Source organism: Pelobates fuscus, chromosome 3 (assembly GCF_036172605.1).
Source record: "Pelobates fuscus isolate aPelFus1 chromosome 3, aPelFus1.pri, whole genome shotgun sequence".
NCBI lineage: Eukaryota > Metazoa > Chordata > Amphibia > Anura > Pelobatidae > Pelobates > Pelobates fuscus.
The window spans coordinates 399,709,136-399,732,877 of NC_086319.1; the positions used below are offsets into that span (position 1 = coordinate 399,709,136).

The 23,742-nt window shown below is 40.8% G+C and overlaps 1 protein-coding gene across 1 annotated transcript; it reads left to right on the top strand.

The window, feature by feature from the left end:
* Positions 1-685: 685 nt before the first annotated feature.
* Positions 686-23,309, top strand: LOC134601912 (extracellular calcium-sensing receptor-like). The gene is made up of 6 exons (XM_063446417.1): positions 686-906; positions 2,693-2,984; positions 7,343-8,173; positions 10,452-10,679; positions 20,811-20,934; positions 22,405-23,309. Exons 1-6 carry the CDS (start codon positions 686-688, stop codon positions 23,307-23,309), a joined length of 2,601 nt encoding a protein of 866 aa, XP_063302487.1.
* The last annotated feature ends 433 nt before the right edge of the window (positions 23,310-23,742 follow it).

A 23,742-nucleotide genomic window follows, 5' to 3' on the forward strand; every position in this document is an offset into this window, starting at 1 on the left:
AGGTGCATGATGGAAATCCCATCTGCACAATTAAAACTATAATTTACTATAATGGGACAGTATGGTCCCTGGGATTTAAACAGTGATATTCACTGAGGAGACAGCAGTTTGACACCTGGGGGTATGGGTTGCGACTTTGGATATAAATCTGTGCTATGCCCAACTGAATGGCATTTTCTGCACAACATAGGCATAATATGAGGTATAGTGTTTTTCTGTTTTATCTCTGTCATACACACAATTCCTGTACTGAAATTTAATGTATACAAATACTTAATAGATTTTCTTACTGACATCCTCAAATGCATTCTTATATTCCTTTACTGACATTCCTAAAATATATATTATTATTCCTCTAAAAACCTCCGACAGATGCTCTCTACTATTCCAGCATTTAAACTCCTAAAATGCAATCTTACATCCCCCAAATAAGATTGGCCGTTCTTGTAATGACCCCTCAAAATATAATGTGCCCTGTTCTGATACCCAAATTGACATCTGCTATTTCTGTGGTGATATGTCTTACATACAATGTTCCAGCACAATCTTGCACTCTTTCCAAATTAATGTAGTTATTGTCTTTCTATATTAGTGGTATTAATGGAAAATAAAAATGACTGGTGCACTGACTGTTATGATGCTTTCTGTAAATTGGGTCAATAGGTCTGTCCGGGACATTGGAGACATGGGGCCCAGTCTGCATATAGTAATTTGCCAGCTGATTGTGCTCCTTCTCATGCCAGTATTCTACTCTGAAGACCAGCAATGCAGACTGCCCGTCACAGAGCTCGGAGGGATGCTACAGCCTGGAGATATAATGGCCGGGGTGATATTACCTGTGCATCTCGATAACTTGTATCAACAAGTCTTCTTCAACAAAAGACCACCCAAAACAACATGCACCATGTAAGGGCAGATTTTACTATATGTGTGAGTGTTTATTTTATTATTTATCATTCTATTATTTCTATTTTATATTATTATCACTGACTATATACACTGTCACTACACCTCAATCCTGCACTGCAACCTGCCGCATATCCCTGTACTCTCCAACCATACACACTGTCACTACTCCACAATTTGCACTATAACCTCCTTGTGTTCACTGACCATAAGGGCCTCCATTCTGCCCTGTAACCTACCTCATATCTTTAAATACAGTGATCATGCACACTGTCACCTCACCTCCATCCTGCACTGCAACTTACAGGAAATCCCTGTACTTACTGACTCGGTAGACTGCCTCATATTCCTGTTCTCGTTGACAATACACACTGTAGTCTACCTCTTACCCTTATACTCACTGACCATATATACTGTCACTGCACCTTAAATCTACCTCATATTCCTGTATTCATTGACAATACACAGTGTCACTAGGGCTCCATTCTGTAACCTACCTCACATTCTTGTATACAGTGATCATACACACTGTCACTGCACCTCCATTATGAACTGTACCCTACTTCATATGCTTGTACTCACTGACCATATACACTGTCACTGCACCTCAATCTGTGCTGTAATCTACCTCATATTCCTGTTCTCGTTGACAATACACACTTAAACTTACCTCAAAACCTTGTACTCACTGACCACTGACTTGTCACTGCACCTCAAACCTACCTCATATTCCTGTATTCAGCTGAAAATACAGTGTCACCGGACCTCCATCCTGCACTGTAACCTACCTCATATCCCTGTACGTACTGACTATAGACACTTTCCTTTCTGCTTTGTAATCTACCTCATATCCCTCTACTAGTTGACAATACACACTGTAGCCTACCTCATTCCCTTGTACTTACTGACCATATATAGTGTCACTGCACCTCCATTCTGCACTGTAACCTACTTTATATCCTTGTATACAGTGATTATACACACTGTGACTGCACTTCCATTTTGCACTGGGACCTACCTCATATCCTTGCATCCAGTGATCATACATGCTGTGACATACCTCCATCCTGCACTGGGACCTACCTCATATCTATGTACTCACTGTATAAACTGTGACTGGACCTCCATCTTACACTGCAGCATTCCTCCATATTTTCTGTCAGAATGCTCTCTTCAGTACCTCAAACCTACTCCCTGTTCCTCATCCTACCATAACATTTAGCAAAATACACCATTTTCTATGTTTCTATACTGGTTCATGGATTGCAGGATAAAACTTACCAGGAAAGGTTAAAGGATCTTAACATGTATAGCTTGGAGGAAAGACGAGACAGGGGGGATATGATAGAAACATTTAAATACATAAAGGGAATCAACACAGTAAAGGAGGAGACTATGTTTAAAAGAGAAAAAACTACCACAACAAGAGGACATAGTCTTAAATTAGAGGGACAGAGGTTTAAAAATAATATCAGGAAGTATCACTTTACTGAGAGGGTAGTGGATGCATGGAATAGCCTTCCAGCTGAAGTGGTAGAGGTTAACACAGTAAAGGAGTTTAAGCATGCGTGGGATAGGCATAAGGCTATCCTAACTATAAGATAAGGCCAGGGACTAATGAAAGTATTTAGAAAATTGGGCAGACTAGATGGGCCGAATGGTTCTTATCTGCCGTCACATTCTATGTTTCTATGTTTCTATGTTTCTACACATAGTTTTTTTGCCATTGTATCCCTAAATAATTGTTAATTCAGATGTGTTTTTTTTTTCCTTATTCGCCCTAAAGCTTCCACTATGAGAGCTATCAGCAGCTTCAAACAGTTATATTCGCAATAGAGGAAATCAACAGGAATCCTAATATTCTCACTAATATCTCCCTTGGATTTCAAGCATATGATTCGTGCAGTATTCTGCAGCAGAGCGTGCAGGGGACCTTTCAAGTACTGAGCGGACGCAGTACGGCCATTCCTAATTACCGGTGCACTGGGGACGTCCCTTTCAGTGCTGTCATTGGCCAGTCTGCATCTACACACTCAATTATACTGGCACATATCCTGGGGCTCTACAGATACCCACAGGTAAGAGCTGAGAGAGTGAACACACTATAGTATATATCTGCAGCAGCTATGCTTATGTGAAACTTTATTCTTACTGCAGGAAGATCCTGCTCTGAAACTGTGTGTTCTATAAAAAGATTCTGATTAAAGATTCTGGTACAATTCTAACGTCAAAGTGTGAAAACCTTTGCTTAAGCCCTAAGACATGTATATTTATTATTAATTCTTCAGATAAAGACATAATCTTTAGAGAAAGAGGTCAGGCCATTTATAATTTCTTTAAAGAGAGAGTGTCCGACCTGCCTGGACAATAGACCAACCATAAATATATTATTGACACAAGGATTATGCCTAGTACCATTACATACCTCGCAACATTTCAAATTGACAAAGAGGCGCACTTTAATTTTAGGGGTGTGGTGGGGGGGGGGGGGGGGTGTAATTACAGAAGGGGTTATATTGTGACATTTTAGGAGACTTACTAATAACAATTTATATAACTAAAATGTAATTTAGAGCAAGAGCAATGTATCTAATTGATGAAGACTTATTTCTAAACACATTTATTATAGTTTAAAGACACGTTACTGTGAGCATTATTGCTGTGGAGCTCTGTTATACACTCAGACACATTACTGGGAGTATTATTGCTGTGGAGCTCTGTTATACACTCAGACACATTACTGGGAGTATTATTGCTGTGGAGCTCTGTTATACACTCAGACACATTACTGGGAGTTTTATTGCTGTGGAGCTCTGTTATACACTCAGACACATTACTGGGAGTATTATTGCTGGGGAGTTCTGTTATACACTCAGACACATTACTGGGAGTATTATTGCTGTGGAGCTCCGTTATACACTCAGACACATTACTGGGAGTATTATTGCTGTCAGGCTCTGCTATACACTCAGACACATTACTGGGAGTATTATAGCTGTGGAGCTCTGTTATACACTCAGACACATTACTGGGAGTATTATTGCTGTGGAGCTCTGTTATACACTCAGACACATTACTGGGAGTTTTATTGCTGTGGAGCTCTGTTATACACTCAGACACATTACTGGGAGTATTATTGCTGGGGAGTTCTGTTATACACTCAGACACATTACTGGGAGTATTATTGCTGTGGAGCTCCGTTATACACTCAGACACATTACTGGGAGTATTATTGCTGTCAGGCTCTGCTATACACTCAGACACATTACTGGGAGTATTATAGCTGTGGAGCTCTGTTATACACTCAGACACATTACTGGGAGAATTATTGCTGTGGAGCTCTGTTATACACTCAGACACATTACTGGGAGTATTATTGCTTTGGAGCTCTGTTATACACTCAGACACATTACTGGGAGTATTATTGCTGTGGAGCTCTGTTATACAATCAGACACGTTACTAGGAGTATTATTGCTGTGGAGCTCTGTTATACACTCAGACACATTACTGGGAGTATTATTGCTGTGGGGCTCTGTTATACACTCAGACACGTTACTAGGATTATTATTGCTGTGGAGCTCTGTTATACACTCAGACACATTACTGGGAGTATTATTGCTGTGGAGCTCTGTTATACATTCAGACACATTACATGGAGTATTATTGCTGTGGAGCTCTGTTATACACTTAGACATACCAACAAAATGGAGCTCCTAGAAAAGAGGGACATTAGGATGGCATAGAGGGACAAAGAGATTTAGGCCCAAAATAGAGACTGTGCCTTCTAAATTGGGACACTTGGGGGGTATGCCATTACATCCAGTGAGTTCATCTCTTTGGTGTGTAAAGAATGCCTCCTGCACATTCTTGATACCCTTAAAATTCATTGATGTCTAAAAGATTAGTTAAGGCCATGTTGTTTGTTAAAAGAAACCAATTATATTGCTCCTAACTCTAGTCATTTGTGGATGCTATTCTTACAACCTTGCTGTAGGTTTCAGAATGATGAACATTTGTATAACACGTGCAATTGTATCCGTATACAACAGTTAATTATTACAACAAACCGTTCAAAGATCCATTGCCACTGACTATTTCTGGGGTTATTTTATAGATGGAGGAGATTGTACTCCATGACCTGTCAGTTGCTTCATGGTAAATTACTTTTTACACACTATTTGCCCCCTATTGAGTTCCCTCTCGACAGGCCACCTCCCTGGTCCTTTGTCAGAACTCGTGATGCCCCTTACAAAACCACATTCCCGGACACATATGGGTGCTCATTCTATTGCATCCAGAGCCATATTCACAGAAACTGTTTATTCTTACACACACTCATTCATGAATATATTAAACATGGTTGGTATATAGGCATTCACTTTTACCCTGAGGAGAGTGGATTCCTAGCCTAGTTGGCTATCAGGCTGTATGCAGACTCAGAGTAAGAACTCCACTTCTTTTCACTCCTGTATTGCTTCCTTACAGTATGTGATATAGCATCACATGACCCAAATCTGTTGTACAGGAGTGGGAAATACTGCTGCCGAGGGCCCCAGTCCACCAAAATACAGTCTAGTTAAGGAAGATATTTACATCACCCCAACCAGACCACGTAACAAGTGATTGGGCTGGGTCCCTGAGCTCGGTCTGGCCCTTACCTTGTGCATACTCCATTTATGCCAGTGGGCACTAGTTTACCAGGGCTCTGCTGATAATAATAACTCTTCCTCATCATGAAACTCATGGTACTGCTCAAAGCAAAAACCACCTCGCATGGCAGTGTAGTGGAATGAATCGGAAGTAGTGCAGTTAGAAAGCAGGTGAGAAACCTCTGCTACTGGAATCCCTGAAAGAATTAGGCAAAAAAAAGTTCTTAATGAAACTGCTACTATGTTCTTTATTTCCACCCAGGACTAGCCCTTATCAACTTTACATCTAACTTATGGTGATACACCTAATACAATAGTTATTTATTTATTTATAAAATATTTTACCAGGAAGGATACATTGAGATTTCGCTCATTTTCAAGTATGTCCTGGGTCCACAAAACATAATACAATAGTTAAAACATATCCATATGATGACTCATACAGGCAGCCACATATCACAATAAAATATTGTGAAGTTAGGAGAACATTAACATTTATAACTTAATTTGCAAACATATTCAAATTGGAATACCAAGTAAGATATTCTGTTACGCCCCTAAAATTTATGGATCCCCTATAGGTAGCCAAAAAACTAACTTTCCATAATTCAGATGCCCAAGAGAAAGAATAATGAATATGTGAGCCTCCCAAGTGATTTATTTCTGGGAGATATGCTATATTTATATCTAAAATATTTAAGAATTTAGTTACAAAAGTGATCAGGGCATCTTTTATTTTAATGTATAAGGAGACAAACACAATAAAACAATTTTTTTTATGCTGGAAATCTGCTAAACATTTGTCTGTATTCTGAGAGAAAAGCAGTGTATTAAAAGATAGTAGTATCTTTAAAATGACAAACTTTCACAATATGTACAGATATTTTATGATTACCGTATTTTTCCGTGTATAAGACTATGTTTTTTCAAATTTTTTTTAGTCTAAAATTGGGGGTCGTCTTATAAACGTAATGTTTTTGCAGGGGTTAGAAAAAAAACACTTATGTGCGGGGCCTGACAGCCAACCGAGCTAATCGCATGTGGCTGGAGCTCTTTCAAAAATCTAATTATTAAGCCAAATACTTATGGTACCTACTGACAGAACACTCAGTTGACTGTTGGGTTCACTACTGCCAGGCTCCTGCAGGCATAGGCTGTGTTATTTGATCGATTGTGTGCGCGGGTCTGAGAGATCTTGCACAACCGCATGTTCCCTCACATCACTCTGGACCATGCCAAGACCTGACAGCTCCGGACTACAAATAGACGCCGCAGGGTGAGGCCTTGCCTCTGCATTCCCTGTAGGGTACCGTGGGCAGAGGGCATCGTTGCCACCAATAGCAGGATTGCAGTCCAGGAAACCAGTGTCAGGAAGTGGCTGGACCTTGGGGATTGGCCTACTAGAGTGTGAGATGGCCTGGGACCGGTAGGGGATCCTGATCAGCCAAACTGAACTTCAGTGCTATAGAAGTTTAAAATATGTATTTCTTACTTTTGGGCTCAAAAATAGGGGTTGTCGTATACATGGGGGAATCTTATACACAGAAAAATACGGTATATATATATTATAGTTCTATTTTGTTCACATAATCTTTCAAGATTGTACAGCTTTTTCTGAGTGATTTTATAGTATTTCATAATTTGTTTTGGCAGCTACATAAAACAGTGTGCTTTATCAGCTAAACTGGATATTCTTCAGGTTATTAATTAGTAAATGAGTTTAGTAAAATTAATGCTTTTACATAAATGACTGATTGTTTTTAAATATTTTTTAACTTCCCAACAGATTAGTCACTTTTCAACTAGTCCCCTTTTGAGCAATAGCAATACATTCCCCTCATTCTTCAGGACTGTCCCTAGCGATACATTCCAGGCTCAAGGTGTTGCCAAGATGGCTCTGAATTTTGGATGGAAATGGGTGGGAATATTGGCTGTTGACAACGATTATGGTAAACAGGGAATTCAACTGGTCACACAAGAAATAGCCAAGGCTGGGGCATGTGTGGCCTTCACTGAGAACATTGTTAAAAGTCAACGTGACCGTAATGCTCCACAAATAGTCAAAGTGATGAAGAGTTCAACAGCCAAGGTTGTGATTGTTTTTTCTATTGACTTGGATTTGATTCCTATTCTGGATGAGATGTTGTTAAGGAAAATTCCAGGGAAAATATTTGTTGCCAGTGAAGCATGGTCCACATCAACTCTTTTTAACATGGAGAAATACTCCAGGCTTATTATTGGCACTCTTGGCTTAGCTATACCTCGTGGAACAATACCAGGGCTTAGAGAGCACCTAAACAAAGTCCACCCGTCTATGACTTTTGGTGGTATTTGGGCAGAGCTTCTCTGGGAGAAATCTTTTGGATGCAAATTTGTAGATGTTAAAAATGGCACAGTATCTGCAAACACTCAAATAAAGGAGTGCACTGGAGAAGAAAATCTAGAAAGCCTCCAGACCAATTACAATGATGTATCTCGGCTAAGAATCACCTACAATATCTACACTGCCGCTCATGTTTTAGCCAGAGCACTAGAGGATCTTAAAACCTGCAATAAAGAAGAAGGTCCATTTATTCGTGAGAGATGTGCAGATATTTTGACATTTAAACCATGGCAGGTAATGTATAATTTCTAAATGTAAAGATGAACTATCACTTGTTCACTTTTAGCACAACCAAGTAGCTAACTAGAAGTTAGCCATTGCTTATGCTAAAGTATTTTAAGTTACATGCTTAGCTGGTCAAGACCTGGTGTAAATTAGCTAACTTTTGTGGTGCTGTATGCACAGCGCATACAGAAAGAAAATGCAGGAACATTTCTGGGGAGTTAGAACAAGGAGCTGCCACTTCTCTGAAAGTGACAATTATTCTCGAAGTACTCCTTTTAACTGTAGGTTAAGATTAAAACTGAGTAGTAATAAGAACCCCAAGACCAGTTGTCATATGCATTTCAATTAAAGTACTGTTTTACCCAGAGCAGAGTAATAATAATTTAGCTTATTATGAAAATATCATTTAAAAATATATATCAGCTGATCTTACAAAACAACTTTAATTGTTGATACATTCAATATTATATCTGGCATGATTGGGGAACATCCTTCCTGTAGCATGCCTATGCTGACTTTGACACTAATGTGGTTATTCATTAAAGTCCAGAGATCACTGCCCACCCTCCTGCTCCCATCCACGGCAACGGGTGGTAAATATTTAATAAAATAAATGGGGGGAACATCCTTATGTCCCACCCACTGTAGTCAGCGGGTGGGGACTATTATTATAATATTAGAGGTAAACCTAGTTCTCCTCCTGGACTCCACCTATTAGTGGCAGAACGGGTGTTCAACATCTAGGAGAGGGACCTAAAGTGGGCTTTCTATCTATCTATCTATCTATCTATCTATCTATCTATCTATATTTCTCTTTGTGTGTGAGAGTACACAAATCTTAGGATCAGAGAATTTTCTCTATTAAATATCCTACTGTATTCTTTATATTAGACTGAAATAGAAATAGTGGGATTTTGAACTAACATTTCTTCATATGCATCACATACCACACTGTCCTGGCCATGGCTAAGGATGCAATGCAACTGAGCTTGACTCCTATGGTACCATTTATGTAGGCCCATTAAATAGACATATGGCAGTATGTTACAAATGTCCAAGCTCGTATATCCTCTATCCCTTGCATATCCAAGCATTCATGACTGTGCCTAGAGCATCTGTGGAACACGTAGATGCCAAGTCATGGAAATGCTGGGGAAGTAATTGTGTTTTATCCTGATAGCTAGGGGACCACTCAACAGAGTAAATGTTGCAACAGCATTTATGGGGAAATAATAAATAAATAACTTCCAATTACTATTTTTAGTGGCATTTATATAGCACTAACTTATTCTGAAACACTTCACATTACCACAAAGGGGGGATTTAACAATAAATTAGACAATTACAAAATATTACAGGAACAAAAGGTTGATGAGCTTAAAATCCAGAGGAGGTGGGGTATAAAAAAAAACACAATAAGAGGAGCATCAAGGGGGAGAGCAGCCAAACGACGAGTTGGGGAAGTAGCTGAACTGAAACGGGTGAATGGTGTGTGGCACTCTAGAAGGCAGGTTTGTGGAATTGAAGTTACTCAGGGTTGCTATAAACTTTTCTCAAGAGATGGCTGTTGACAGACTCCTAAATTGATTGCAAACAAAGGAGGGTTCTGCACTCTCATCACTTGTAGACCTCAGTGCACTGTACCTAGAGCCAGCAAAATTATTGATTACTTTGGTAGCATCTAATAGGGGTTGACAGGCTGTTCCATATATAGGGCTACCCGAGAGAGGTTCTGCAAGCTTGAGTCAGCAGTAAGGACAGGAGAAGATCACCTGCAGAATGGAGAGACCAAGAAGGGGTGTATACCCTTCATGACACATTTGTCAAGGGACAGGGGAAAACAAAGCTCTGCATTTATGGACTGTTTTTCGACTAACATCAAAATAAAATATATACAAATATGATTTCAGTTACTCTTGGGTTAGGGGAGAGGATAATATACAACATCAATAAATATGCAAAAATATACAAGCATGTTAGTTACAATCCCAAATTATTACAAATTTATGTTTCAGTGTTTTATTCTCCAGAGAAGTGCCAGTTCCTGTTTAAGTAAGACTGAGTCAGGAGTACACGTGCAGTGAAGGGTGTAATGGTTGTATCAAAAATGAAAATTGAGACAAAATCCTCATTTTACAGCATCTAGAAAAAAATTAAACAGCTTTGTCTCTTTTCACTATTTTAATCATGCTCAAGCCATTTCAGATAAATGCATTTAAAATTGAAATACAGCTGTGACTAACTCATCTCTGACTGGCTAATAGGCTTAATCTGCCTTCTCATTTAGCTCTTGCATTATATGAAGAAAGTGAAGATCAAACTGAGTAGTGGGAGGGAGCTTTATTTTGATAGAAATGGGAACCCACCTGCTGCATATGACATTATAAACTGGCAGCTTGGACCAAATGGCACCATAAGGCATGTCAACGTGGGCAATTATGACACATCAGCATTTCTTGGACAAGTCTTCACCATCAACACAAGTGCCATAGTGTGGGGAACTGAAGACCAACAGGTAAAATACTTACCTGTACATCTTTTGCTTGACATAATGTATCCCTTCAATAGACATGATGCACTTACGGTGTCCAACAATGTTCAGTTGTCCTGTTTTTCATAAAGCGTAAAATAGTTAAATATGAAAAGAGATAAGCAGAGAGAGAAGAGCCTTTTTTTTTTTAAATCACCTTTTTAAAGGACACAAACACTAGTCCTAAGATACACAAGAGGACAATATTTACATTGCATGTATTATAGGCAGAAGCATTGCAGAGTGGGGCGAGTCATAACTTAGACTTCTGTTTTTCTGCCACCTAACATCCTTTTCATATATCTTTCCAAATATATCTGACTAAACAATATTAACGCAAGAGGTACTACCAAAAATATATTCTTGAATTTGAGTGCTAAAACAACAAAAGCAGTCTTTATTTTTCCCATATAGGGTTGCAAGAACATCAAATCTACTTCTTACAGATAAGTGAACAATCTCACATCAGGCAAATGTAGCATATTTAGTAACAGTTGTACTTAAAGCATGATTGCAACCTCTTCTATTCTTTTGTCAAATTGTATTGTTCTCACCACCCTTTTGTCATTCTTTACTAACTTCATGAATACTCTTGGGTTCATTTAACAATTTAGGGTCTCAACAACAAACAACATTATCTAAAATTTCTGATCATCTCTAGGTAGTACGTTCAATTCAACAAAATCACTCCTCTCACTCTCCACTGCACTCTTCCTTGGATGTCCTAATTGTTACATGTATCCTCAGAAGCAGATTGATGCCTGACAGTCTCTTACCAATTATACACAATTTTTAATATAACATACAACTATGTTTTTTATAATGTAAACTTTTCTAGAGCAGGTCCCTCATCACCTCTCCATCAGTTCATCTATTTATATATTTTATTCGCCCATTGGACAGTATTGCTGAAAATAACACTTTGAATTTAGAAATAATAATAATTGAAATATGTGAAAGCAACATCTTAACATCCATCTTCTCTGATAGACCCATTGAGTTTGTCAAAAACATTTTTGTATTGACTGTATTCATGGTTTGGTATTGCTCTATTTGAAATGTAATAATTTAGTTAATATACTAATCGATTATGCTTTAATTAACAAATATTGTTCTTCACAAGCACCATAAAATAGTTATGTGACTGATCACCTGGCACCCCTACTGGGTACCCCTGCCAATCTATGCTTCCTAGCTGACGCTGAGGACCATAAGCACCACACCGGACATGATAAGCATCGTAGACCCCAAAAAACGCCACAGCTTGGTTGGGGTCACAAACTTACAAACCAATAAGAACAGTGATTAAATGCACGACACTCCCATAACAAACACACAATCCCTTCTCTCTGACTGGGAGATAATTGAGTCAGACCCTGTATCTATTCAATTATCTCCAGGCAGAAAAAAACACATATTTCTAAAAAGTCCAAAAAGTACCCCAAAACACATAATATCCTGACAAATCCCCTGATAGCCTTGATCGGGGTGACCAACATATCCAAAAATCACCCAGATCAATTTAGGGGTTCAGAAATTTTATGGAAGTCACGTATTTGACCGACTGCAGGCATGGTCCCATGCCCAAAACAGTTCCAGAGAATCAGGGCATGCGGTCGGTCAAGTTCGGTAGTTTGAAAACGAACAAACTACCAAACAGAGTCTGCTTATCTCTTTTCTTACCCTGGAGCTTGTTCCCTTTATCCAGATGAATGACCTAACCGAACAGTGCCTTTCTAAGCTGAATAGAATCGAATGCAGGTGATGATGAAAGTCCAGTAGTGTTCGGGAGTTTCTGTATCCGATTTTAGTTCCATGAGATTCATGCACAAACACCGCTGCTTGCGTTCATGCCAACAAGATGGCTGCCACCTCGTGGTTGTCCATAGGAATTGCAGCCACCCAGACGAACAATTAGAACACTGCGGTGAGAAGTTGTTAATAGGTGTTAACAAGCTCCAGGGTGGTCTCTGGTTCATGCGGTTGCTTGATAATTTGAAGAGCCGCTTCAAATTTCTTCAGCAGTTCGAAGTGCTGCTTCACAAGTCCAAAGAGGCACAAACAGTGTTTTCAAATAGGGTTTAACACAGGAGCCATAGTCACAGGGTAGGAGGCTGGCAAGTATGCCTCTCCAAGGACCTGTGACGAGGTCCAGTTCGTCACAAGTTACATTGTGTGTTTCAGATTGAATATAGAATTCAACCTGCTTGAAACAAAATAGAGTGTGCTCACTACTATTGTGGAGCTATGTACACAAAGTTAAAGAGAACCTATAGTGTTAGGAATACAAATCTGTATTCCTAACACTATAGTACCATCTGGTCCCCCCTTCCCTCGTGGCCCCCTTTATTTACTCACTCGATTCTAGCGCTGATATCCCTTAGCACTGTGTTAGCACTCTGCCTCCTCTGACGTCATCCACCGGGGAGACCTAATGTGCATACGCGTCAAGCTACATGAGCGTGAGGCCTACACCATAGGAAAACATTAATTCAATGGGGATTTCACTAATGCTGGATGTTGTCTGGTAGACAACCGCTAGAGGCTGTCAAAACTGCAATGTTTTGCATAGCAGAACTAAGAGGGGCAGGGACGTTGCACCCAAACCACTTCAATGAGCTGACGTTTTCTGGGTGCCTATAGTGTCCCCTTTCTGAAAGCCTTGCTACATAATTGGTCAATAGCATTGGTGTAAACGCTAACTGCTCATTTAGAGAATTGAGAATGTCTTTCACAGACATAAATATGTGACTCTTCACAAAAGGGTGTTTTGATGGTAACTCACATATTTGCATAGTTGTGTTAGACAATATTCTTGGTTCCACAGTTGCTTAAAAAGTCCAATGAGAGTTTTTGTTTCCATGGAAGATTCATCAACCATGAATTTCCAGTTATCCATCAGATTTTGAACAACTAAGTAATGTTTTACTTGTCCAACTCTATTTCAGAGTAAATATTTTTTGTTTTTTGGCTAGCTTGTTTTCACCCTTAGGAGCATTGTGTTTTCAGTTCTAGCTGTCTTATTTGTTTTTGCATCAGCCTCGGTGACACTAGAATGAAACACCAAGTGGAGACACTCCTTTAACCTCGTAGTCAGACTGTTGTAGACGGCAAATCAAGAATTATTATTCATTATTAGTGATGTCGCAAACATAAAATTTTCGGTTCGCGAATGGCGAACGCGAACTTCCGCAAATGTTCGCGAACGGGCGAACCGGGCGAACCGCCATAGACTTCAATGGGCAGGCGAATTTTAAAACCCACAGGGACTCTTTATGGCCACAATAGTGATGGAAAAATAGTTTCAAGGGGACTAATACCTGGACTGTGGCATGCCGGAGGGGGATCCATGGCAAAACACCCATGGAAAATTACATAGTTGATGCAGAGTCTGGTTTTAATCCATAAAGGGCATAAATCACCTAACAATCCCAAATTGTTTGGAATAACGTGCTTTTAAACATCAGGTATGATGTTGTATCGATCAGGTAGTGTAAGGGTTACACCCGCTTCACAGTGACAGACCAAACTCCCCGTTTAACGCACCGCAAACAACCGCAAACAGTCCATTTGCACAACCGCAAACTCCCCATTTGCACAAGGTTGGATGCCAAGCTAGCCATGTCCCGTTCCTTGTCCTCACTGATGTCATTGAAGGACTCTTCCTCCACCCAGCCACGTACAACACCAAGGGTCCCCGAAAAGTGACAACAAGCCCCCTGGGACGCCTGCTGTGTTTGGTCTTCCACCTCCTCAAAGCCTCCTTCCTCCTCTGACTCCTCTTCTTCAGACTCCTCTCTCTGCGTTGCCTCTCTCTGCGTTATTATAAGGTGTGTTAAGTAGTAATATTCCTATCAGTTTAATCCCTGTTACGTCCCCTATCAGGGGACGTGTATATAAGGCATCAATTTTAGGAAGCGGGAGATGGAAAAACATGCTTGGTCGGTCCTCCTACTTCAAATTTGGGGCACTGCACTTGCAATCTAATGTGGCACCAGATAGGAGTGGTGTGTTAAGTAGTACTATTCTTATCAGTTTAATCCCTGTTACATCCCCTATCATGGGACGTGTATATAAGGCATCGATTTTAGGAAGCGGGAGATGGAAAAACATGCTTGGTCGGTCCTCCTACTTCAAATTTGGGGCACTGCACGTGCAATCTAATGTGCCACCAGATAGGAGCGGTGTGTTAAGTAGTACTATTTTTATCAGTTTAATCCCTGTTACGTCACCCTCATCAGGCCTTTTTTAGTCGAATGTATCGCCACTGTCAGTCCCTTCGGGATCCATCCCTCATTCATCTTAATAAAGGTGAGGTAATCTAGACTTTTTTGACCTAGGCGACTTCTCTTCTCAGTGACAATACCTCCTGCTGCACTGAAGGTCCTTTCTGACAGGACACTTGAAGCGGGCAGGCCAGAAGTTCTATCGCAAATTGGGATAGCTCAGGCCACAGGTCAAGCCTGCACACCTAGTAGTCAAGGGGTTCATCGCTCCTCAGAGTGTCGATATCTGCAGTTAAGGCGAGGTAGTCTGCTACCTGTCTGTTGAGTCGTTCTCTGAGGGTGGACCCCGAAGGGCTGTGGCGATTTGTAGGACTTAAAAAGCTCTGCATGTCCTCCATCAACAACACGTCTGTAAAGCGTCCTGTCCTTGCCGGCGTGGTCGTGGGAGGAGGAGGATTACTTTCACCTCTTCCCCTGTTAGATTCCCGTTGTGCTGTGACATCACCCTTTACGCTGTGTAAAGCATACTTTTTAATTGATTTTGGAACTGATGCATCCTTTCCGACTTGCCGTAATTCGGTAACATTTCAGGCACTTTCTGCTTATACCGGGGGTCTAGTAGCGTGGACACCCAGTACAGGTCGTTCTCCTTCAGCCTTTTTATACGAGGGTCCCTCAACAGGCACAACAGCATGAAAGACCCCATTTGCACAAGGTTGGATGCCAAGCTATTTATGTCCTGTTCCTCGTCCTCAGTGATCTCTCTGAAGGTATGTTCTTCCCCCCAGCCACGTACAACACCACGGGTACCAGATAGGTGACAACGAGCATCCTCCTCCTCCTCAAAGCCACATTCCTCCTCTGACTCCTCTTCCTCACAATCCTCTTCCAGCGTTGCCGCAGGTCCAGCAAGCGATGCTGATAAGGCTGTTTCTGGTGGTGATGGTGACCACAACTCTTCCTCTTCACGCTCATCTACGGCCTGATCCAGCACTCTTCGCAGGGCACGCTCCAGGAAGAAAACAAATGGTATGATGTCGCTGATGGTGCCTTCGGTGCGACTGACTAGGTTTGTCACCTCCTCAAAAGGATGCATGAGCCTACAGGCATTGCGCATGAGCGTCCAGTAACGTGGCAACAAAATTCCCAGCTCCGCAGAGGCTGTCCTAGCACCCCGGTCATACAAATACTCGTTAACGGCTTTTTCTTGTTAGAGCAGGTGGTCGAACATTAGGAGTGTTGAATTCCAACGTGTCGGGCTGTCGCAAATCAAGCGCCTCACTGGCATGTTGTTTCGCCGCTGGATATCGGAAAAGTGCGCCATGGCCATGTAGGAATGCCTGAAATGGCCACACACCTTCCTGGCCTGCTTAAGGATGTCCTGTAAGCCTGGGTACTTATGCACAAAGCGTTGTACGATCAGATTACACACATGTGCCATGCACGGCACATGTGTCAACTTGCCCAAATGCAATGCCGCCAACAAATTTCTTTCAGACATAATCCTGTTATCTACATCCTCTGGCAATAATGGTTGCGCATCACTCATTTCTTCCAACTGATGTGTAAATAACTCCTCTGACATACCAAGTGAAGCGGCTGTGGTGCTAGTGTTGGTGGTGGCGGCAGGCGGGCGAGTGGTAACTTGAGAGGTGCCCGAAGCTAAGCTGGAGGAGGATGGTGTGTCGAGGTTCCGAGCGGAAGCTGTAGAAGATTGGGTGTCCTGTGTTAGCCAGTCAACTATGTCCTCAGAACTTTTCAAGTTCAGGGTACGTGGCCTCTGAACACTTGGCATCATTCTAGGGCCAAAGGGAATCACAGAAACATGACCACGACGGCCCCTGCGGGGTGGCCTGCCTCTGCCTGTCATTTTTGGTACTATGCGTGCAAGCTACTGTGACAACAGATATGAGTGGCACTGGTGTGACACTGTGCCCTGGCAGGCCCTAAAACGCACACTCGTGAAGGAAACTGACTGCTATTATATTTCAGTCCAAAAAGTTTCGTTTTTATTAAATGCAAGCTATTGGGACACCAGCTATGAGTGAGTGGTGGCACTGGGCAGGCATTGAAATGCACACTGGTGAAGGAAACTGACTGCTATTATATTACACACCAAAGAGTTTAGTTATTTTTAAATGCAAGCTATTGGGACACCAGATATGAGTGAGTGGTGGCACTGGGCAGACCCTGAAACGCACACTCGTGAAGGAAACTGACTGCTATCATATTACAGTCCAAAAAGTTTTTTTGTTAAATGCAAGCTATTGTGACACCAGTGAGTGAGTGGTGGCACTGGGTAAGTGGGCACAGTAAATAACAAGAAAAAGGAAACTCAAAAGGCTGGAAAGTGGGGGGGGGGGAGGAAAAGACACTCCCGTATCCCACTGCCGAGCCTCCAGAGTATAGAGGTCACCTGGACTGGTTAAAAGGGGGTAACCCTGGAAATTGTAGAAAAAAGGAAGAAAAAACCCAAAAAGGGATGTCTTATATAAAGACCGCCCAGAGGGTAAATACCCAGTCCAATCTCAACAGTAGTGTAGTTGCCAAAAAATAAAAAAGCCTTTATTGAAATCTATTAAAAACCTGGGTTATCAGTGATGGACAGAATAATATGGGGAGAAATATGTATGGTAGGAACAGGGCTAGTCAAGAGCCTAATAGCCAAAAGGAACCCTCACAAAAAAACGGAGAGGGGATAGAAGGCAATATGTACCCCATACATAACTCAGGTAACAAAGCAGTAGGAGAGAACAGGGAAAGGAAGAAACACACACTCCCAACCAAACAATAGTGCTATGCTAATACCCTATCTCCTATAAAACACCTTCGTGGGTGTTCTAATCTAAATGATAATAAATGGTATCTTAAGTTATGCCTGTATATATGTATATATTCTTTATTTATTTCTATTAATATTTGGTGTTCATATGTCCATTCACTTTACTTGTATTATAGGTCTAAGAGTTTAGGGGTCTGTTTTGTGTTTGCAAAACTAATGGGTTACTATTTACAGTGGCAATAAAATAATTGTCGGCTTCTGTGTGTGATTGCCCATATAGCCATTGTACTTATCCCTTACTGGTTTACAACGGTTATAAGTTGTTTCTTTAATTGTACTAAAGTTACACAATACAGCCATAAGAATCAATCCACATACTTGGCCTATATGACACAATTTGGACATTCCAAGGGTTAACGGTTAAGCTATGGATATTGCCCTTTAGACATAGTAAGTATCCATTTATATCTGTCCCGGGCGGGGCACTCAAAGGGTTAATTCCCTTCCACCTGATTATGTTCAGCTTTCTGTTCTGGCCACCTCTGACATAGAAATGTGGGCTGACACTATGGTGTGTTACACCACACCCCCACAGCCCCATTCGCAGGAGGACCAGAGCAGCTTAGACACAATCACAGGTGATTACAATAAAGCTTATGAGCTTAAGGTATAAATTTACCACCCGGACAGTTTCTGCTCACTGCTGATACCCCTGAGGACGGCGTGTGGTCACGCCGAAAAGTACGTCGGGTTCTTCTGTGTTTTTAATACTCTTTGAGCACTTTGCTCTGAGCACCTTTTTCATTTATGTTTTTCTAGCATGTGTGTGTAACCTGGGGCTTCAGATTTTATGACAGCATTTAGATTAGAACACCCACAAAGGTGTTTTATAGTAGATAGGGTATTAGCATAGCACTACTGTTTGGTTGGGAGTGTGTGTTTCTCCCTTTCCCTGTTCTCTCCTACTGCTTTGTTACCTGAGTTATGTATGGGGTACATATTGCCTTCTATCCCCTCTCCGTTTTTTGTGAGGGTTCCTTTTGGCTATTAGGCTCTTGACTAGCCCTGTTCCTACCATACATATTTCTCCCCATATTATTCTGTCCATCACTGATAACCCAGGTTTTTAATATATTTCAATAAAGGCTTTTTTATTTTTTGGCAACTACACTACTGTTGAGATTGGACTGGGTATTTACCCTCTGGGCGGTCTTTATATAAGACATCCCTTTTTGGGTTTTTTCTTCCTTTTTTCTAAGTGGGCACAGTATACGCTGTGAGCCTGACACACACGCTGGCAGACAACTAACTGCTATTCAATCTATCACAGTCAAAATTGTATTTGCACTGGTGTGACACTGTGCCCTGGCAAGCCCTGAAACGCACACTCGTGAAGGAAACTGACTGCTATTATATTACAGTCCAAAAAGTTTAGTTTTTTTTAAATGCAAGCTATTGGGACACCAGATATGAGTGAGTGGTGGCACTGGGCAGGCCCTGAAATGCACACTAGTGAAGGAAACTGACTGCTATTATATTAGAGTCCAAAAACGTTTTTTTTTTGTTAAATGCAAGCTATTTTGACACCAGTGAGTGAGTGATGGCACTGGGCAAGTGGGCACAGTATACGCTGTGAGCCTGACACACACGCTGGCAGACAACTAACTGCTATTCAATCTATTACAGTCAAAATTGTATTTTTCTTTAAAAATGTACACTACTGTTACACCAGATATGAGTTGCTCTGGTGTGATACTGTGCCCTGGCATGCCCTGAAACGCACACTCGTGAAGGAAACTGACTGCTATTATATTACAGTCCAAAAAGTTTAGTTTTTTTTAAATGTAAGCTATTGGGACACCAGATATGAGTGAGTGGTGGCACTGGGCAGGCCCTGAAACGCACACTCGTGAAGGAAACTGACTGCTATTATATTACAGTCCAAAAAGTTTTTTTTTGTTAAATGCAAGCTATTGTGACAAAAGATATGAGTGGTGGCACTGGGCAAGTGGGCACAGTATACGCTGTGAGCCTGACACACACGCTGGCAGACAACTAACTGCTATTCAATCTATTACAGTCAAAATTGTATTTTTTTTTTTAAAATGTACACTACTGTTACACCAGATATGAGTTGCACTGGTGTGACACTGTGCCCTGGCAGACCCTGAAACGCACACTAGTGAAGGAAACTGACTGTTATTATATTACAGTCCAAAAATATATATATATTTTTAAATGCAAGCTATTGTGACACCAGTGAGTGAGTGGTGGCACTGGACAGGCCCTGAAACGCACACTAGTGAAGGAAACTGACTGCTATTATACTACATTAAAAAAAGTTTTTTTTGTTTAAATGCAAGCTATTGTGACACCAGTGAGTGAGTGGTGGCACTGGGCAAGTGGGCACAGTATATGCTGTGAGCCTGACACACAGGCTGGCTGGCAGGCAGGCAACTGCAACTAGATTACACAGAAAAAAAAAAAGCAGTCTGATGTTCTAGCCCTAAAAAGGGCTTTTTTGGGGTGCTGTCCTTACAGCAGAGATCAGATGAGTCCTTCAGGACTCTAGTGGACACTAAATACACTAGCCTAGCTATCAATTTCCCTATCAAATCAGCAGCAGCTACACTGTCCCTACTCTCACTAAGAATGCAGCTTCACAATGAATGTAAAATGGATGCTGTCCAGGAGGTGGGAGGGTCTGGGAGGGATGGTCTGCTGCTGAATGGCTGGAATGTGTCTGCTGAATGTGAGGTACAGGCCAGGGTCAAACTTTACTCAATGATGATGAATAGGGGGCGGACCGAACAGCGCATGTGTTCGCCGTCCGTGGCGACGCGAACAAGCGATGTTCGCCGGGAACTATTCGCCAGCGAACAGTTTGGGACATAACTATTCATTATCTTTCCCAAGATGTTCTTCTAACAATTATCTGGCAAACAGGAGAGAAAGTAAAGAAACAATATGGATAATTTCCCTGCACAACATGTACGTTAGTGCAGGATCATCAAAATTACCATAAAATTACAATGAGGTGTATAATAATGCAAGGGAATATTAAACTATATACCAAATAGCGTATAATAAACTTTAAATGTCTACCAGGTTCCTGTCTCAGTCTGCAGTCAGAGCTGCCCCCCTGGTTTCCGTAAAGCAACTAAAAGGGGAGAACCATTCTGCTGCTTCCAGTGTGTCCCCTGTCCGCAAGGAGAAATCTCTAATCAGACAGGCAAGTGAAGGCCTTAATAATCTATTCTACACTGATATTATGGGGTAAGAATTCAAGAAAATAGAATGCAAGGGGTCATATATTGGAGAAAAAAAGGAAAAAGAAAGAGAAACATGTTGAAGGAAGCTATATGGTTAGAGAGATAAATTAATAAAAGCAAGGAAAAGAGAGAGAGATGCAGAAGACAAGTTAGAGAAGTAGTGTGATAGTCATATCCATCAGGAAAATGTTATATCTGTGGATAAGGGGGATATGGAGTGCAAAGGTCTGTAAGCATTCCCATCATGAAACTATCAGACAAGAGTTAATCTCATAGTATCTAAGCAATTTGTTATAATGTTCTAGTGGAAACAGTAAAAGCTAACAACATAATCATATTCAAAACTGTGCAGATGGATGAATAATTGAAATAAGAAATTAACTTTCTAAGTAAGTCAATTGTGCTTTATAATGCCTAAATCTTTATTTTCCAGGGTAAAATAGTCCTATTATTAATAGTAATTTTGTTAATAAAGTCTCATTATATTCCATATTAACATCATGAAAGGCATACAATTGATTTAGGATAATCCTATACAAATAACAAAAAGTTTTTCCTGTTTGGAAGACTGTAGGTTTCTAAGCAAAACAGTTTTTTTTCTACATTCAAGAAGTTTCCCAAAGGATAGCATAGGCATATTATTTATTACATACCAGTGTCCAAATGTAAGAATATAACAGAGGGCGGAGACTTCGGAGCCATATAAAGGCTCTGTTTGTCAGCAGCCAGCATCTGTCAGAATGCCAGGGGACAGCATGTCCAGAGGAGGGCAAGGAGCGTGGATGCAGAACCTCCGGCATGTTTACAAGCCGCACCAGAATGCATCATACCAGAGTGTGCCTAGTGGACTCCATGATACCATGCTAGTTTGTTAAAAAAAAAATGGTTTCTATGAAGTATGGAGGCTCTTTCATTTTGGGAAGAGTCTAATGAAATTGGTTTGCAGAAGTAAGGTTGATGCTAGTGAACATGAAAGAAGAATCACAGGGTTTCCGTTTAAGAATGGGTCGTGTCATGTATGTCATTTGAGTAACATTGGTCTAGTACGATGTAGCTGTGCCAAATTTTAAAGTATGTTGATACAACAGCATATACTTATGTGTACTGAATCATGGTATGTAAGTAATCTTTATAATTAGATAACCCATATTATTGAATTATTTGTTACGCTGTTCAATTTTCTAGAGCTTTGGCTCTCAACCTAGTCCTCTGGGCAAAGCAACAGTTGCTGATCAGATAGTTACCAATTCTGTTCCAACGAGAATCTTGACAAAACCTCAATCACTGATATACCTTGAGGACTTGTTTGATAACCACTAATTGAGAAAATTACAAATTGACTAAAAGTCACCAGGCTTTTCATGTACATACTAAAAATCAACAGCGGAAAATATTATTCAGAAAAATAATGGTATATGCTTCAATTACAGATTATATTGGCTGCATCAAGTGTCCGTGGGATCAGTGGCCAAGTCCTCAGAAATCACTATGCCTTCCAAAACCCTTAGAGTATCTCTCCTATGATGACCCAATGGGATCTGCTATAATGGCTGGGAGCATCACTTCCTCGTTGGTTCCTGCTTTTATTTTAAGACTATTTATTCAGCAAAAATCCAGCCCCATTGTAAAAGCTAACAATTATCCCTTAAGTTGCATTCTCCTAGTGTCCCTTTCACTTTGTTTCCTATCTGCTTTGGCTTTCATTGGTTACCCTCAGCCAGTGATGTGTTCTCTGCGCCAGACTATGTTTGGTATGGTTTTTGCCCTCTGTATTTCTTGTATTTTATCTAAAACAATCATGGTGGTTTGTGCTTTCATGGCCACCAAACCTGGCAGCAATCTAAGAAAATGGACCATGCCTCGGGTATCCTATATTATAATTTCTATTTGTTCTCTTTTACAATTTCTTTTGTGCATCACTTGGCTGTCTCTTGTTCCTCCATTCCCTGAATTAAATACTGAAACCCAACCCAGACTTATCATTGTTGAATGTAATGAAGGTTCACCCACTGCCTTCTGGTGTATGGTGGGGTACCTTGGTTTCTTGGCCACTATCAGCTTCATTGTTGCCTTCTTGGCCAGGAGACTTCCTGACAGCTTTAATGAAGCCAGGTTCATCACCTTCAGCATGCTGGCCTTCCTCAGTGTCTGGGTGTCATATATCCCGGCTTCACTCAGTGCCCGAGGAAAATACACAGTAGCCATGGAGATCTTTGCAATCCTATCTTCTAGCTGGGCCCTTGTAATCTGTATGTTTGTTCCTAAATGTTTCATTATAGTTTTCCGACCTGATATGAACTCCAGAGACCATCTAATGCAGAAAGACAGAAAATAGTTTCCTGTAATTAAATCAACACAGATCTATTTTTCACATGTTTATACTTTGTAAATTATACACTTATCATGTATTGCACAATTTATTAATTACTTCTCTCAGAGCTGTTACACAATCTACATTTTTTCTTACACTGCATGGCGTAGCAAAAACTGCTTTAAAACAAGCCATTGTGTTCATGGATGAATTCCTCTTCACCTTCTAAACAGAACCTTTTATGTCAATCATGGATCATTTACTGAACAGAGAATAACAGACGAGTAACAGTAATCAAGGAGGCTGCAATGTATTTGTGGAGGCTGGGGAAGCTTTCAGGTAGTGGGATGGGGGATTTCACTCCTTAAATTTGACTGTGCCCCTTGACTTGTTGGGCTCTCACCTCCTTAACCCTTTAAGGAACAAACTTCTGGAATAAAAGGGAATCATGACACGT